Genomic DNA, 17,074 nt, shown 5'->3' on the forward strand with positions numbered 1-17,074 from the left:
GAAGAAGAGGAAGAGGAGGAGAAGAAGAAGAAGAAGGAGAAGTAGGAGGAGAAGGAAGAGGAAGAAGAAGAAGAGGAAGAGGAGGAGAAGAAGAAGAAGAAGAGGAAGAGGAGAAGAAGAAGAAGAGGAAGAGGAGGAGAAGAAGAAGAAGAAGAGGAAGAGGAGGAGGAGAAGAAGAAGAAGGAGGAGGAGGAGAAGGAAGAGAAGTAAGAGAAGGAAGAGGAAGAAGAAGAAGAAGAAGAGAAGAAGAAGAAAGAGAAGGAAGAGGAAGATGAAGAAGAAGAAGTAGGAGAAGAAGAAGAAAAGAAGACGACGACAACGACGACGAAAACGACTTGGACTTTTGCCGAGCATAATAAGGACTAGCACTAGGGAGCAGATGGGAGGGTTATTGGAGGGGTATATATGTGAAATATGATGCAGGTTCCTGTACGTGGAGAATGGTGGGTGTGTGGAACGCGCGGCCAAGGGCGTAGAATGAGACAGATACTTTCGGAGAATTGAAGAAACTCCAAAATGGGCACACGGATGAGAAATTAAAAGGGAGGCTACGCAGGACAGAGGGTTAAATTGATCTCACGCTGGATAAAGTGTCAGGACATCATCGTGCCCCGGAGAGTCTGTGCCACGTTGTACTCTTATGTTCGGTGATACTGTAATTTTCTCTTTATTAAACTGAAATTTATTCACGGCTGTGATTTCAATCCTCTCCGATTTGCTGATCTACCATAACCGTTCCACATTCACAAACACTCTGTTGGAATATGGTGCTACCAGTAAAGCTGAATTCATCATGGATTATGGCTCAGGCCTTTGGACTGCAAACACTCTTAACCTTCTGGAAAAAAAAATGCCGCTGTTTTCAACTGATCGATTACTTGATAAAGACTTCCACATGACTGTGCAGGCACATCGCGAGGGGGAGCGGTATGCAGCTGCTCGCTGCCACATAGACTGGGTCGCCCTGCAATGGTGAAGATGCAGAGCGGACAGCTGCGAAACAGCTGGGTTGTGACAGTCACCACTTCTTTCCTGACATCCCAACCCACCCACACTCCCAACCTACCTGCGGAATTGCCCCGCACTGTATAGTCGATTAGGATGTGCATGAAAGTGTCAACTACGCGACTGATGCTAGCATCCACGTGTGTTCCAACCCAGACCGATTCCTTGTAACGCCGGATCTGTCGATATACGATGCTATTGTTAGTGTGCGGAGTTGGAAGTCTGGGACTGTGGTGTGGGGCTCGGAGAGGGGTGGGAAGCAAGATTAGCAGACAGTGAAGTGGCACCATAACCTCAAGGTAAATAGTACAGCCACACGGCACTGACGAGGCGAAGGGCTCAACGTGCCACAAGTAACTCTGAGCAGGTACAACAGGTACTCCGCACCTGTGACATCAGCCCTTTAAAAACGCAAACACTAGAAAATCTGCATATGCTGGAAATTCAAGCAGCACACACAAAATACTGGTGGAACGCAGCAGGCCAGGCAGCATCTATGATAGATACTGCCTGGCCTGCTGAGTTCCACCACCATTTTGTGTGTGTTGCATCAGTCTCTTCTGGGACTTCCGGCAGGGCGGTAGCGTAATGTAGCGACTAGCGTAGAGATTTATAGCTCTATGCACACGACCATCACTGCACTCCCGGCTGTAAAGAGTATCGGTGTTCTCTCTGTAATCGCGTGGGTTAGTTCGGGTGCTCCGGTGGGCCTTGTACATTCCGTGGACGTACGTGTCAGGCTTAGAAATTTGTGGAGCTCCGAAGGCGGCAGCAGAAGTGTGCCGATCCTTGCAAACTGCCCGCCACTCAACATTAGAATATATTGGGCGCCGATGCAAACGCCGGATTTACTGTATGTTTCAATATTTAATTTGGATTCGAAATTGGCTGTGTGGGAGAAGACAGAGAGTGGAAGTGGATGATCGCTTCGCAGACTGGAGACCTGTAACTAGTGGTGTGCCTTAGGGATCTGTGCTGAGACCATTGTTATTTGTTTTCTATATCAGTGATCTAGATTATAATGAATCAGCAAGTTTGCTGGTGACTCTAAGATTCGAGGCGTTGTGGACAGCGAGGAAGGCTTTCAAACTTGCAGAGGGATCTGGACCAACAGCAAAAATGGGCCAGAAAATGGCAGATGGAATTTAATGCAGACAAGTGTGAGGTGTTGCATTTTGGAAGCACAAATCAAGGTAGGACATACACAGTAAATGATAGGGCACTGAGGAGTGCGGAGGAACAAAGCGATCTGGGAGTTCAGGTACATGATTCCCTTAAAGTGGCGTCACAGGTTGACAGGGTAGTAAAGAAGGCTTTTGGCATCCTGTCATTCATAAGTCAAAGTATTGAATATAGGAGTTAGGATGTTTTGGTGAGGTTGTATAAGACATTGGTGAGGCCAAGTTTGGAGTGTTCTGTGCATTTATGGTCACCTAACAATAGGAAGGATATCAGTAAGATTGAAAGAGTGCAGAACAGGTCTACTAGGATATGCCGGGTCTTCAGGAGTTGAGTTAGAGGGAAAGATTGAACAGGTTAGGACTTTACTGCTTGGAGAGCAGAAGAATGAGGGGAGATTTAATAGAGGTTTACAAAATTATGAGGGGTATAGACAGAGTAAATGCGATTAGGGTCTTTCCAGTTATATTAGGAGAGATAAATACGAGAGGACATGGCATTAGGGTGAAAGGGGAAAGGTTTTAAGAGAACATTAGGGGGAACGTCTTCACTCAGGGAGTGGTGGGAGTGTGGAACGAGCTGCCAGCTGACGTGGTAAATGCGGGCTCACTCTTAAGTTTGAAGAATAATTTGGACAGATACATGGATCGAAGAGCTCTGGAGGGTTATGGATTGGATGCAGGTCAATGGCAGCAGCGCAATGAAGTTTCGGCACAGACTAGAACCATAGAACCATAAAACATTACAGTACAGAAACAGGACTTTTGGCCTTTCTTGGCTGTGCCGAACCATTTTTTTCTGCCTAGGTCCACTAACCTGCACCTGGACCATATCCCTCCATGCACCTCTCATCCATGCACCTGTCCAAGTTTTTCTTAAATGTTCAAAGTGAGTCCGCATTTACCACTTCATCTAGCAGCTCATTCCACACTCCCACCACTCTCTGTGCGAAGAAGCCTCTCTTAATGTTCTCTTTAAACTTCTCCCCTTTCATCCTTAACCCATGTCCTGTGTTTTTTTTTTTTATTCTCCCCTAGCCTCAGTGGAAAAAAAACCTGCTTGCCTTCACTCTATCTATACCCATCATAATTTTATATACCTCTATCTATTCAACCTTTCTCTGTAACTCTGTTTCTCAAGTCCTGGCAACGTCCTTGTAAACCTTCACTGCACTCTTTCAATCTTATTTATATCCTTCCTGTAATTTGGTAACCAAAAGTGCACACAATACTCAAAATTCGGCCTCACCAATGCCTTGTGCAACTTCACTATAACATTCCAACTCTGATACTCAATACTTTGATTTATAAAGGCCAATGTACCAAAAGCTCTCTTTACGACCCTATCTACCCATGACGCCACTTTTAGGGAATTTTGTATCTGTGTTCCCAGATCCCTCTGTTCTACTGCACTCCTCATTGCCCTAACACTTACCTTGTATGTTCTACATTGGTTTGTCCTTCCAAAGCGCAATACCTCACACTTGTCTGTATTAAACTCCATCTGCCATTTTTTCAGCCCATTTTTCCAGCTGTCCTAAATCCCTCTGGACGTTTTGAAAACCTTCCTCACTGTGCACTACACCACCAATCTTTGTATCATCAGCGAATTTGCTGACCCAATTTACCCCATTATCATCCAGGTCATTGATATAGATAATAAATAACAATAGACCCAGCACTGATCCCTGAGTCACACTACTAGTCACAGGCCTCCACTCAGAGAAGCAATCCTCCACTACCACTCTCTGACTTCTTCCATTGAGTCAATGTCTAATCCAATTTACTACATTTCCATGTATACCTAGCGAATGTATCTTCCTAACTAACCTCCCATGCGGGACCTCGTCAAAGGTCATGTAGACAACATACACTTTCCTGGTAACCTCCTCGAAAAATTCCAACAGATTTGTTAAACATGACCTACCACGCACAAAGCCACGTTGACGCTCCCTGATAAGTCCCTGTCTACCCAAATACCTGTAGATCCTTTCTCTTAGTACTCCTTCCAATAATTTACCTACTACCGGCCTATAATTTCCCGGATTATCTTTACAGCATTTTTTAAACAGAGGAACCACATGAACTATCCTCAAATCCTTCGGCACCTCACTGGTAGATACCAATATTTTAAATATATCTGCCAGGGCCCCTGTAATTTCAACACTAGTCTCCTTCAAGGTCCGAGGGAATACTCTGTCAGGTCCTGGGGATTTATCTACTCTGATTTGACTCAAGATATCAAGCATCTCCCCCTCTTCAATCTGAATAGATTCCATGATCTCACTACTTGATTCTCTCAATTCCATAGACTTCATGCCAGTGTTCGTAGTAAATACAGACGCAAAAACCGACTTAAGATCTCCCCCATTTCTTTTGGTTCCATACATAGCCGACCACTCTGATCTTCAAGAGGACCAATTTTATCCCTTACTATCCTTTTATTCTTAGTATACCTGTAAAAGCTCTTCGGATTATCCTTCACTTTGACTGCCAAGGCAATCTCATGTCTTCTTTTAGCTCTCCTGATTTCTTAAGTTTATTTTTGCACTTTTTATACTCCTCAAGCACCTTACTTCCTCCTTGTTTCCTGTACATGTCATACATCTCCATCTTCATCTTTATCAGAGTTCCGATATCCTTTGAGAACCAAGGTTCCTTACACTTATTCACTTTGCCTTTAATCCAGACAGGAGCACACAAACTCTGCACTCTCAAAATTTCACCTTTGAAGGCCTCTCACTTACCAATCACATCCTTGGCAGAGAACAACCTGTCCCAATCCACGCCTTTTAGATCCTTTCCCATTTCTTCAAATTTTGCCTTTTTCCAGTTTAGAACCTCAACGCGAGGACCAGATCTACCTTTATCCATGATCAAGTTGAAACTAATTGTGTTATGATCACTGGAACCAAAGTATTCCCCTACACACACTTCTGTCACCTGTCCTAACTCGTTTCCTAATAGGAAATCTAATATTGTATTCTCTCTAGTTGTTGCCTCTATATATTGACTAGAAAAAAAAAAATCCTGAACACATTTTACAAACTCGAACCCGTCTAGACCTTTACCAGTGTTGGAGTCCCAAGCAATATGTGTAAAGTTTAAATCCTCTACTATCACAACTTTATGTTTCCTGCCGTTGTCTGCTATCTCTGTGCAGATTTGCTCCTCCAACTCTCGCTGACTATTGGGTGGTCTAGAATACAATCCCATCAACGTGGTCATACCTTTCCTGTTTCTCAGTTCCACCCATATGGCCTCGGTAGACAAGCCCTCTAATCTGTCCTGCCTGAGCACTGCTGTGACATTTTCCTGACTAGCAAAGCCACACCACTAAAAGGGACGAATGACCTTTTTTTCTGTGCTGTAGTGTTTTATAGTTCTATGGTTCTATATAGCATAGAATATAGAACATAGAACACCAGAGCACAGGAACGGGTCCCTCGGATCACCGTATTGCGTCTAGTCTATTAAATTCGTAATCAAATGGCTAAGTGAACTAATATCCCTTTCCTTCTCACTGTCCGTATGCTTTCATTCCCCTCTAACCAGGTAGAGTAATCTAGTAGAGCGCTTCTATACCCGCTCCAAAGAATGCGCAACCTTCCTATAATTGTTGCTTTACCCTTCACACATTCCCTCCCAGGCCAAAGTGGGGGTTAATTGTCTGTTGTCCTTCTGTTGCTACAGATACCACTGTATGAGGGGTAAGGATTTCCAGGGTTCCGAACCAGTGACGAAAGATCGTATGTGATTCACCCCAGGTCCTGATGCAACGTGACGAGAAGGAGCATGCTCATGGCTGTTCCTGAAGAGTGTGGTTTATGCAAGTCGCCGGCTGCTAATTGGATACACAGATGAAGATGCTGAGCTATGATAGGCGACTAGGTGGCTGCCTGGAGATGAGATGGGTTATCCGATAAATGAACAGATCCGGCTGAAGGAGAGACGGTGGCTCGGTCTGAAGGAGGGAGGGAACAGTGATGTTCGCGAACACGTTACCTGATAATCCGCAGTGGTGCACAGGACATCCGAATCCAGACAATGACTGGAAGCAGAAACACATTGAGAGAATTAAACAGCTCAGTTGCAGCACAGGAATCAGTCATCCCACACAGTTCACAGGGCAATGGATCATCAGAAGTGAGCCAACGGAGTCTCACAGACCAAAAACCACCAGTGTAAGAGGAAGCGACACTGAGAGTGGGGTGCACTGGACAAGTGGGAGGCGGGTTGTTGGGAAGGAGTTTGGGTTGGTGAGGTATGCTGTGCTGAAGAGCAAAGCAGGGCAAAGGTATGATGCGGCGCTGGGTACAGCAGCGATAGAAAATGCTGCGGTTATCAGTAAGGTAGGCAGAGCTTGAATGCCACAGGGGACTCTGTAGACAGCATGGGGCAGAAGGAGTCCTCAGGGGAGATGCGCGGAAGGTGGGCTAGGACAGAGGATTAGTGAGTGTGGACGTATGGAATGCCAGAGAGTCTACACAGCAAGTGAAGCTGGACAGAGGTGTTGAGTTGAGAAAGTGAATGCGGCTGGGAGAGATTGGGACTGAAAACACGAGGTCGCGCCGAGGGAAACGCGGCTGAGGAGTGGTGGGACTATATCAGGTCGATTGCGATCATGTGGCAAAGGCGTATGCAGCCCCTCGATGACGTGTTGAATTGGTTGGTCGTCGGACGTGCGAGAGTAATTCTCCTTTTTCGGCTTTTGACTGCGATTGTTTTATTTTCTTTTTTTTTTAATCAAAGGAGCTCCGTTAGGAGCTCTTGTAGTGCATGTTACAAAGCGTCTCCTGTTACTGACGTGACTGGGCGCAAATGTTCAATCCTTATACCCTGTTGTCGTTCTTGTCCCGGGATACGTAGCAGAGAGAAAGGGATTTACGCGGGGCGGTTTGGAGAGGCGGAGCTGGTGCAGGGACGTGGGATTGGGGAAGAAGGCGAGGCAACCAGGACACGGACAGAGCCGGGACAGGGACGGCGACGTGGCTGAGGAGGGTGCGGAGCTGGACACGGAATCGGGCAGACCGACAGATGTAGGGTTGCGGACGGAATGGAACTTGGCTTAGACCTTACCTGTCACCCAACCCCTCCTCGATGACAAGTGCGGCAACCAGCAGAAATAGAGACAGCATGATCACACTGTGGGAAATAGAATCAGTCACTGCCCAGAATTTGCCAATGCATTAAGACCGTTCACTTGGTTGTATAGCAAGCAACCCTTTAACACACTGAAACCATTTTAGTACTTAATACCAGGCTACAAAGCCACAACTTCAGTGTGTTGGTCCTGATGCTAGGGAGTACGATGGTCTCAACATCCACGCACCGTTCCACCTAACACACTCTGCGGCGTATTCCAGGTTCCAGAACCCCCAGCAAATATATATAGTTAAAAACTGGTCTCTACACAATCCTGCCGAACCGCTCACCCGCATCTTGGATCTATATTGTGCTCTATTGAAATATCTGATACACGGGATATAATTCCCATCGGGTCGAACGTCTTAGTTAATCTCCTCCACACTAGAAAAATAAGGGCACACAGCACTGTGGGGAAGGGGATGAAGAAGGGCGAGAGAAGGGGCGGAGAGAGGCGGAAAAGGATGGGTGCTGGAAGAGGTGGGCTATTGGGAAAGAAACTGCGGGACGGAGATACCCTTTTATATGGGCTTCATAGCAAGTTTTTTTTTTTCCCTGAATCTCCGTATTTGAGATAAAATAATTTCTCTGCCGCATGAGATGATCCAATCTCAGCGGAAATGAGACATTTATTTTGTTCCTACAAAGCTGATCCACATTCTCCATTGCCCAAGCTCACTGCTTTCCTCTCTCTCCTCAGTTCTAGTGAAGCTCACTGGAACTAAACTGTCACCACTTCCTCTTCCTACAGCTGGTGCCCGAGCGAAATATTTATTTATTCTAATTTACAACCTTTCTGTCTTCATGTTGCACTGTTGCAACAAGCAAAACATATCGCCCATATGTCCGTGATATTTTACATCATTCGGAGTGTGTTTGGAACCCTGATCCAAAACACTTGAAGCAAGGAAAATATGCTCCCTGTCTCCAACCTGCTGAGTGCTTGTCAATTGGATACGCTTCAATCTCTATAACTAACTGTCTGACTATCTATCTATCTATCTGTCCATTTATCTCAATCTACGAATGAATGAATGAATCGATCTATCTGTTTATATATCGGTCTATCTGTCTATCTATCTATATGTAAATCTATCCAACCATTTTTATTTATTTTTTTGCCATTCTTTCTGCCTTTGCACTGTGCTGCTGCCACAAAAACACAAATTTCACAATCACGCAGTATCTCAGAGAATATAAACCTGATTCTGATTCTGATTGTTAATTCCTCCTTAAAAGGACAGACCAGCATCCTTCCACAGGGGATTGTCCCTGCACTTTGGAAGACCAAAACTGTCAACAGTACTCTGGTGTATCTGCAACAATGGCGCGTTCAACTGGAATGAACTTTGCTCACTTCAGTAATCAGGCTGCCTAGGTATAAAGACCAGCAGTGAGTTCGGGATTTGTTACTCCAGGATGGTCTGTGACGTGCTGGCACAGCTACACACTCTGGACATCACTGTCAACAGGTCTCTGCTCATTTAGTAATGACTCAGTTTTCGGCACCAAGCCAGATGGGCTTATGTTTATGTATCTGCTATCGTCACCCACTGACTCATAGCTACACCTTGGAGAGTGTGGTCAGACATCACGGAAATAGGACCAGTGACCACACCTCACGAGCCTCAGTTAATGGCCTGGTCTTTGCGATCAGAGCACCACTGAACGTCATTTCCCGAGACTCCCAGTCTGCCAACCCGCCAGAGATGAATTTAATCCCATTGTTTGTTGTGTAATCATTCACCGAGTCTTGGCCTTTAATCCCACCCAAATCTCTAACACTGTTGTCCGCCCAATACCGAGTTTATTTTAGTGGAATGAAGACGGTCCGGCAGGTAGGGTGGGAGGTGGGTAAGAATTCTCCAGAGGCCGAGGGATGGGGGTGAGAAACAGCGACAAGGCTAGAGGGAGAGATTGGAAAAGAGAGAGAGAGAGAGCAGAGCTGAATTAGTGAGATAGAGACTGAACGAAGAGGAACAGTATGGGGTGGAGGGGGTGGAGGAAGAGCAGGAAAGGGTCCGTAAGGCAGACAGAGAGGTGGGGAGTGTGTGCGTTAAGGAGGCTGGGAAGGAGATAAATACAGTCAAACAAAAGGGAGTGAGATCGACAGGGAGAGACAAGCAGAGAGAGAGAGAGAGAGAGAGAGAGAGAGAGAGAGAGAGGGAGGGAGAGAGAGAGAGAAAGCGAGAGAGAGAGAGGAGAGTGGAGAGAGAGAGAGAAAAAGAGGGACAGAGAGAGAGAGAGAGAGAGAGAGAGAAAGAGAGAGAGAACGATATTTGCAGTATAATCCCCTGTCCCTAATATCCAGAAACTAAAGTTCTGCTGCAAAAACGATAAGTAGACAGACTTACCTCGTTTGTTAACTTGCTGACTTGCTGTACTGGGTGTGAACCTGTCCGGAGCCTCTATATACGGCAAGATGATGCGGGCTGTTGCTATCCAGAACAGCCAATGCAGGAGTTGATTTCCTTGTCATGTACTTGCTGATTTGCTGTTGTGGATGTCAATATCCAGTGTCATCTCTCAGTAAACAGAGGCTCCGGACAAGCACACACCTAGTGCATCATTGCAACACAGATGTAATGCGGACTACTCATTGTCTCTGCAGTGAAACTGCGGTCTCTAGGTATGAGAGTCAAGAGACTATACTGCATCTACTGTTCTTTCCCTTTCTCTCTCGGTTTCACGCTTTGCTGTATCTGTCTAAGGCACACAATCCAATCTCGCTCTCAATAATCTGTTCCCTTGCTCATTCTTCCTGCAGCCTCTTAAACTCTTAGTATTTCAGCTATGCACTCTTGTTCTCTCTGTCTTTCTGTCACCTAATCGCTCTTTCTGTATCTCTCTCTGCCCCTCTCTCTCTTTCTGTATCTCTCTCTCTCTCTCTCTCTCTCTCTCTCTCTCTCTCTCTCTCTCTCTCTCTTCTGTCTATCAGAAAGACGTGAGAATCACGGAGAAACTTCTGAAATGCCTGCTTCGCTGCCGCTGCTAGTGTGCGATCGAGAATCTCCGGAGGGGAATGCCCCAGATCCTCGGCTTTGCCTATTGCCTGTTGCCGGGGCTGAGTTCGAAGCACTCGGCAGAGATGGCGCTCGGTGCTCTGTGTCGGAGGGCTGGTCGGAGGCTCGAAGTTTTCGGACGGACTCAAGAGTCGGCTGTGGTCCGGTGCTTCCAGGGTGCTGCATCGGCAAGTTTGCGGCGCTGGAGGGAGAGTTTTTATTTTCTTCCTTCTACCGTCTGCCTGAGATGATGGGACATTCGAGGGACTTTGAGACTTTTTTTTTTACCGTGCCCGTGGTCTGTTCTTTATACAGTTACGATATTGCTTTGCACTGTTGTAACAATATGTTATAATTACATGGTTTTTGTCAGTTTTTCAGTCTTGATTTGTGTTTCTGTGATATCATTCTGGAGGAACATTGTATCATTTCTTAATGCATGCATGACGAAATAACAATTAAAGAGGACTTTATGTTCTCATAATGTAATCTAATCTCTTACACATACCCCTCGATATTGGTCTGGTATATAGAGACCCATCCTTCGCTTTGCCTCGCACTTCGTCTTCATCCCATCCAAAGGAACTCAGTATCAGACATAACACCGTGTTGGAGATGTTGTTGAGATTAAAGGCGGAGTCTCGGTTAATATCCATACAATGTAGAGTGGGATTGATGTAATCATTGCCACGCTGGCAAGCTGTGAACAGTGGGAAATCACGGCAGTGGTGCTCAGGTCCCAACAATGAAAGTCCTTTAACGGGGGAGGGGCACATGCCCAATTCCCGTGGTTTCTGCCCATACTCATCAGTGTGTAGCTGTGAGTGCCAAGCAGGTCTTGGGAGGCCATAAGGGGTGATGGATCACTTGAAAGACTGGGTGAGAAAGTGTAGATGGAATATCGTAATGTTAAATATAATACGTCCACTGCGGTGCAGACAACTGTCATTATTAAATGAAGAGAGATTAATTCCAGATTGAGCAGTTGTACCACCATGCAAGTGGGGAACAATTGCTGACTTAATCTGTAGATTAAGGTCTATAGGCCACTGCTCTATTTTTCCGGGCATGTCCTTTCCAATTTCACGTGTTGTTTTTGCTGATGTACCCGGTGTATTGTGGGTAGCTTTGGTCTCAGAGAGTGCAGGAAGACTTCCTGTGGAGGAACAGTCTTCTGTCCATTGGAGTAAACATTAACAATCAGAATCAGAATACGGTTTATTATCACTGTTATTCAATATGAGTTAAAACTACTGGCTTTGTGGCAGCATATAGATAGATGGACAGATAGATACAGGGATAGAGAGAGAGAGAGATCGAAAAGTATCGAATGGTTAAGGAAGAAAAGTGCAGACTGTTATCTAAATTCAGAGAAAATTCAAACATGAGAGGTGCAAAGGGATTTAAGAAACCCTTGCGAATCTCCGAGAAGGTCAAGTTACTGATTGAGTTTATGGTAAAGAAAACAATTGTAATGCTTCTATTTATTTCAAGGGGAATAGAATATTAAAAAAAAAAAAAAAACAGGAGATATTGCTGACGACGTGTGAGACACAGGTCAGTCCGCACTTGGAGCGCTGCCACCCATATCCCAGAAGGGATGTGTTCTCATTGGGGAGAGTACAGAGGAGGATCACGAGGATTATTCCGGGAAGGAAGGGTGAACATGTGAGGGTGTTGCACCTTTGTGCCTGTAATCAGCGGAATTTAGAAGAATGCAGATTGATCGCATGGAAACGTACATAATGTTGAAAGTACTAGTTTAGGTGGATGTGGAAACGATGTTTCACATGGTAGGAGTCTCCAGAAAAAGAGGACACAGCCTGAAGTTTGAGGGAATCATTTTAGAGCAAAAGGAAGAATGATGTTGCTTAGCCAGAGAGCTGTGAATCTGTGCAATGCTCTGCCAAAAACAAATGTGCAGGCCAAGTCCGTGGATATATTTAAAGGAAACATTGATAGTTTCCTCATTAGTCAGGGCATGAAATGTTATGGCGAGAAGGCAGATTTATGCAGCTGAGTGGGATCTTGCATCAGGCATGATAGATTGACGGAGCAGAGTTGACAGGCGAATGGACGAATTCTGCTTCCATGTCTTAGGGCCTTATAGTCTTATTGGAACACACACTGAGGGTCATTTGGTTGCTAACAAGCCAGATGCAGCTCCGTCTAACTTTATAAATGCGGGGGTGATCAAAGCACCGAGCTAGCAGATGGCTTCCTATATTTGCATGTGTGATTCATGTTGAGTTGGAAACTTTGCGGAGAATAGCGAGGGGCTTCATCAACTAACTACCCAGTAGGCAAAGTAGGTGGCAGCTTCAGATGCTCTCTAGACTCATTCTTGATGTTGTTCTTGATGCAGTGTGTCCAGATGAATTAATGAGCTTCTGTTTGCACAAGGTAGCTACACTAGAGGATGTAACATTTCCGATTGGAGTCCTTAAACTCATGAGTTGTTTTTCTTCTCAAGCATTGGCTCTTGTGGATGTCAATATCTCGTGTCATCTCTCGTTATGTACAGGCTCCGGACAAGCGCACACTTAATACAGCAAGTCAACACAGAGACAATGTGGACCACTCACCGTCTCTGTAGTAAAACACTAGTCTCTACATAAGAGAGTGATTACACTCCACATATTGCTATTTCCCCTAACAACAGGAATTCTGCAGATGCTGGAAATTCAAGCAACACACATCAAAGTTGCTGGTGAACGCAGCAGGTCAGGCAGCATCTCTAGGAAGAGGTACAGTCGACGTTTCAGGCCGATACGCTTCGTCAGAACTAACGGAAGGAAGAGTGAGTAAGAGATTTGAAAGTTGGAGGGGGAGGGGGAGATTCAAAATGATAGGAGAAGACAGGAGGGGGAGGATCGTAGAGATGCCGCCTGGCCTGCTGCGTTCACCAGCAACTTTGATGTGTGTTGCTTGTTATTTCCCCTTCTCTTTCTCCGTTTCACGCTTTGCTTTTTCTGCCTAATGCACAGACTTCCGCTCTCAAGGTTACCTGTCTTCTCTCTCCCACTCTTCCTCCAGGCTCTCACTATATCATCTATGTTCTCTCTCCCTCTGTATCCACTCCCCTCTCTCTCCCTATCTCTCTTTCTTTTTCGTCTCTTTCTCCCTTTCTGTCTATCCCTGAGACACATATCTCCGTATTTGTCAATATAGGTATACACGTCTGGGACCCTGAATGGTGCGGGAGGATGGTGTAAGGGCATGTGTTGCATTTGTTCCGCTTACAAGGATAAGTGCAGGGAGGGAGATTGGTAGGAAGGGATGGAGGGGGGAGAATGGGCAAGGGAGTCGCGTAGGGAGCAATCCCTGCAGAAAGCAGAAAAGGGAGGGGGAAGAGAGAAAGATCTGCTTGGTCGTGAGATCCCGTTGCGGGTGACCATTCAGGGCCCCAGACAGTCATTCGCCTGTAAGTCGACACTTCACCTGTGAGTCGGTTACGGTGATATACTGCGTCCGGTGCTCACGGTGCTGTCTTCTATATATTAGTGAGTCCCGAAGAGACTGGGAGACTGTTTCGCTAAACACCTGCGCTCTGTCCGCCAGAGAAAGCAGGATTTCCCACTGGCCACAGATTTTAATTACAGGTCCCATTCCCATTCTGATACGTCTATCCACGGCCTCCTCTACTGTCAAGTTGAAATCACACAGAGGTTGGAGGAACAGCACCTTAAATTCCGTCTGGGTAGCCTCCAACCCGATGGCATGAACATTGGCTTCTCTAACTTCCGCTAATGCCCCTTCTCCTCCTCTTACCACATCCCTTATTTATTTATTTGTTTCTTTGCCTCTTTATTTGCTTATTTTCCTCCCTTCCCCCTCCTCTCTCAGTCCCCCTCACAATAACTCCTTGACCTTTCTCCATCTTCTTCTTGTGCTCCCCTCTCCCTTTCTTTTTCCCTAGGCCTCCGGTCCCATGATCCTCTCCCTTCTCCAGCCTTGTATGCCTTTTGCCAATCAACTTTCCAGCTTTTAGTTTTATCCCTCCCCTCCTGTCTTCTCCTATCATTTAAGATCTCCCCCTTTCCCTCCCTCTTTCAAATTTCTTACCATCCCTTCTTTCAGTTAGTCCTGACGAAGGTCTCAGCTCGAAACGTTGACTGTACTTCTTCCTAGAGATGCTGCCTGGCCTGCTGCATTCCACCAGCATTTTGTTTGTGTTGCTTGAATTTCCAGCATCTGCAGATTCCCCGTGTTTAATTTTTTAAAAATTATTTTCATTTTTGCGCATGTTGGGTCACTTTAAGAAAAGTCATCGAATTTCGGCTAAAAATGTCAATTAGGGTGTTTTTACTGCTGTCTAATGTCAAAACCGGTCAAATTTGACCCGAACAGTATACAAAGGTTAATATACCAAATCTGTCACCCACCTGACGAAGTCGCTGTCTTGCCTTGTTTAAGCTACATCGATGTACTGGGCCGGCTTAGGTCCCGAGCCGTCTTGACACCCAGGAACTTGAAACTACTCATTCTGTCTACTTCTGACCCCTCTATGAGGATTGGTCTTCATTCCTTCGTGTTTCCATTCCGGATGTCCGCAATCAGAACTTTCGGTCTCCTAATGCTGAGTGCAAGGTTGTTGCCGCGTCAGCACGCCACCAGTTGGTATATCTCGCTCCTGTATGCACACTCACCTCCATCAGAGATTCTACCAACCATGGTTGTATCCTCAGCAAATTGATAGGTCTATTTGAACTATGCCTAGACACACAGTCATGGGTACAGAGAGAGTACAGCAGTGGGTTAACACACACAGCCCCCTGAGGTACTCCAGTGTTGATCATTAACGAGGAGGAGATATTATCACCAATCCGTACAGATTGTGGTCTTCCAGTTAGGAAGTTGAGGATTCAATTTCAGCGGGAGGTACAGACGCTCAGATTTTGTAAGTTAGCAGTCAGGATTGTGGGAATGATGGTGTTAAATGCTGAGCAGTAGTCGATGAACAGCTTCCTGTCATAATTGTTTGTATTGTCGAAGTAGAAGGCCTTGTGAAGAGCCATTGAGATTCCACCTGCTGTTGACCGATTGTGACGATAGGCAAATTGCAATGGCTTCAGGTTCTTGCCCATGCAAGAGTTCAGTCCAGTCAAAAACAAACTCTTAAGCTATTTCCTCACTGTAGATGTGAGTGCTTCTGTGCGATACACATCAAAGCAGTTCATACTACCCTTCTTAGGCACTGGTATAATTGTTGCCCCTTCGGAGCAAGTGGGAAATCCCCCACCCCGCAGCAGTGAAAGTTGGACAATATCCTTTAATGCTCTCGCCAGTTAGTTGGCACACGTTTTCTTAACATTTCCAGGTATTCCGTTGGGTCTCCCTCCTTGCGAAGCTTTGCCCTCTTTAAATACAGCCTAATACGGACCTCCGAGACCGAGGTCACAGTGCCATCGGGGATATTAACAGCTGCAGTTACATTAATCCTTTCAAAGCCGGCACAGGAGGTGTTGGGTTCATCCGATAGTGAAGCATCGCTGCCATTCATGCTGTTGGGTTTCGCTTTATAGGAAGTAATGACGTACAAACCCTTCCAGAGTTGCTGTACATCCGATGTTGCCTGAAGCCATTTCGAAAGTACCTCTGTGCCCTTTAAATTACCTCTGAAAGTCATACGTGCTTTTTCGGTGCGGACCTGGGTGGCCGGACATGAACGCCACAGATCTGGCCTTCAGTAGACGTTGTACCTCTTGGTTCATCCACGGCTTTTGGTTTGGGAATATATACGTACCCCCCCTCTGCACAACCTTTCTCCACTCACTCCCTCCTCTCCCTTCTCCCCAATTCCCTCTCTCGCTCCCATTAAACCCGCTCTCACACATCCCTCCACCCATTTTACCCTGTCTATTCCCTCACACATTTGAATACCTGCATCAAATCTACAAGCAATCTGCAAATCTCCAGTAACGAAGTCCAAGCCTATTGAACCTGACCTGTTTGCCCATGTACTCCAATCGCCCGTTTTAAATTTTGGCTGTAATCTTTAAACAACAATTCCACGTTACCTGTAGGTAGGCAAACGAAACTGCATACAATATTCCATATTAGACCTTACTGGTGTCTTATACGACTTCACCATAACATCCCAAGTCCTGCACTCAATACTTTGACTTATGAAGGCCAGTGTGCAGACACTTTCGTTACGACTATATCTACCTGTGACGCTACTTTCAACGAATTAGGGACATGTAATCCCTCATCCCTTTGTTTTCCCGCACACCTCAGTTCCCTACCTCTTCCTGTGTGAGACCCACCTTGCTTAGGCCAGCGACGGTCAACACCTTGCACTTGCCTGCATTAGATTCCAACTGCTGTTTTCAGTCAGTCAGCCCAGATCCAGCAGCAGGCTCCAATAGGCTGTCTGCATTGTCTAAAAGGACAGAACAAAACCATGCTCTTCGGCCGAGCCATTCAGCTGTCTGCTCCCATAGCCCAATACAAGTTCTCCATTAACAATCTCTATATTAATTTAGTGCATTTCGCCGTACATCTCTTCCCAATTTATGATCTCACGATCTTACGCAATAGCATAGTCCCTTCCCTCCCCAAATTCAATATTTTCCCATTCTTCTGCACATCTCCTCACGCGTCAAAGGTAAACGTTAAAGAGTTATTAATGTTTTTTTTTTGAATTGCGCATCCCCTGAGTGTTTTCACACCAGGTCTGACACTTTCTCTGGTACAATAACCAATCTGATCACTGAGGGGCAGTGGAGTAGTAGTGGCGGT

General features: G+C 45.8%; 1 protein-coding gene across 1 annotated transcript in view; it reads right to left on the reverse strand.

The window, feature by feature from the left end:
• The window catches only part of LOC140207947 (uncharacterized), a 60,910-nt gene that overhangs the window by 33,205 nt on the left and 10,631 nt on the right, over positions 1–17,074 (reverse strand). The window contains exons 2-4 of the mRNA XM_072276484.1: positions 7,263–7,328; positions 6,189–6,234; positions 1,067–1,184 (exon numbers count right to left, since the gene is read on the reverse strand). Coding sequence (XP_072132585.1) covers positions 1,067–1,184; positions 6,189–6,234; positions 7,263–7,328 — 230 coding nt within the window. The remainder of the gene's footprint in view (positions 1–1,066; positions 1,185–6,188; positions 6,235–7,262; positions 7,329–17,074) is intronic.

This window comes from Mobula birostris, chromosome 13, assembly GCF_030028105.1.
Source record: "Mobula birostris isolate sMobBir1 chromosome 13, sMobBir1.hap1, whole genome shotgun sequence".
NCBI lineage: Eukaryota > Metazoa > Chordata > Chondrichthyes > Myliobatiformes > Myliobatidae > Mobula > Mobula birostris.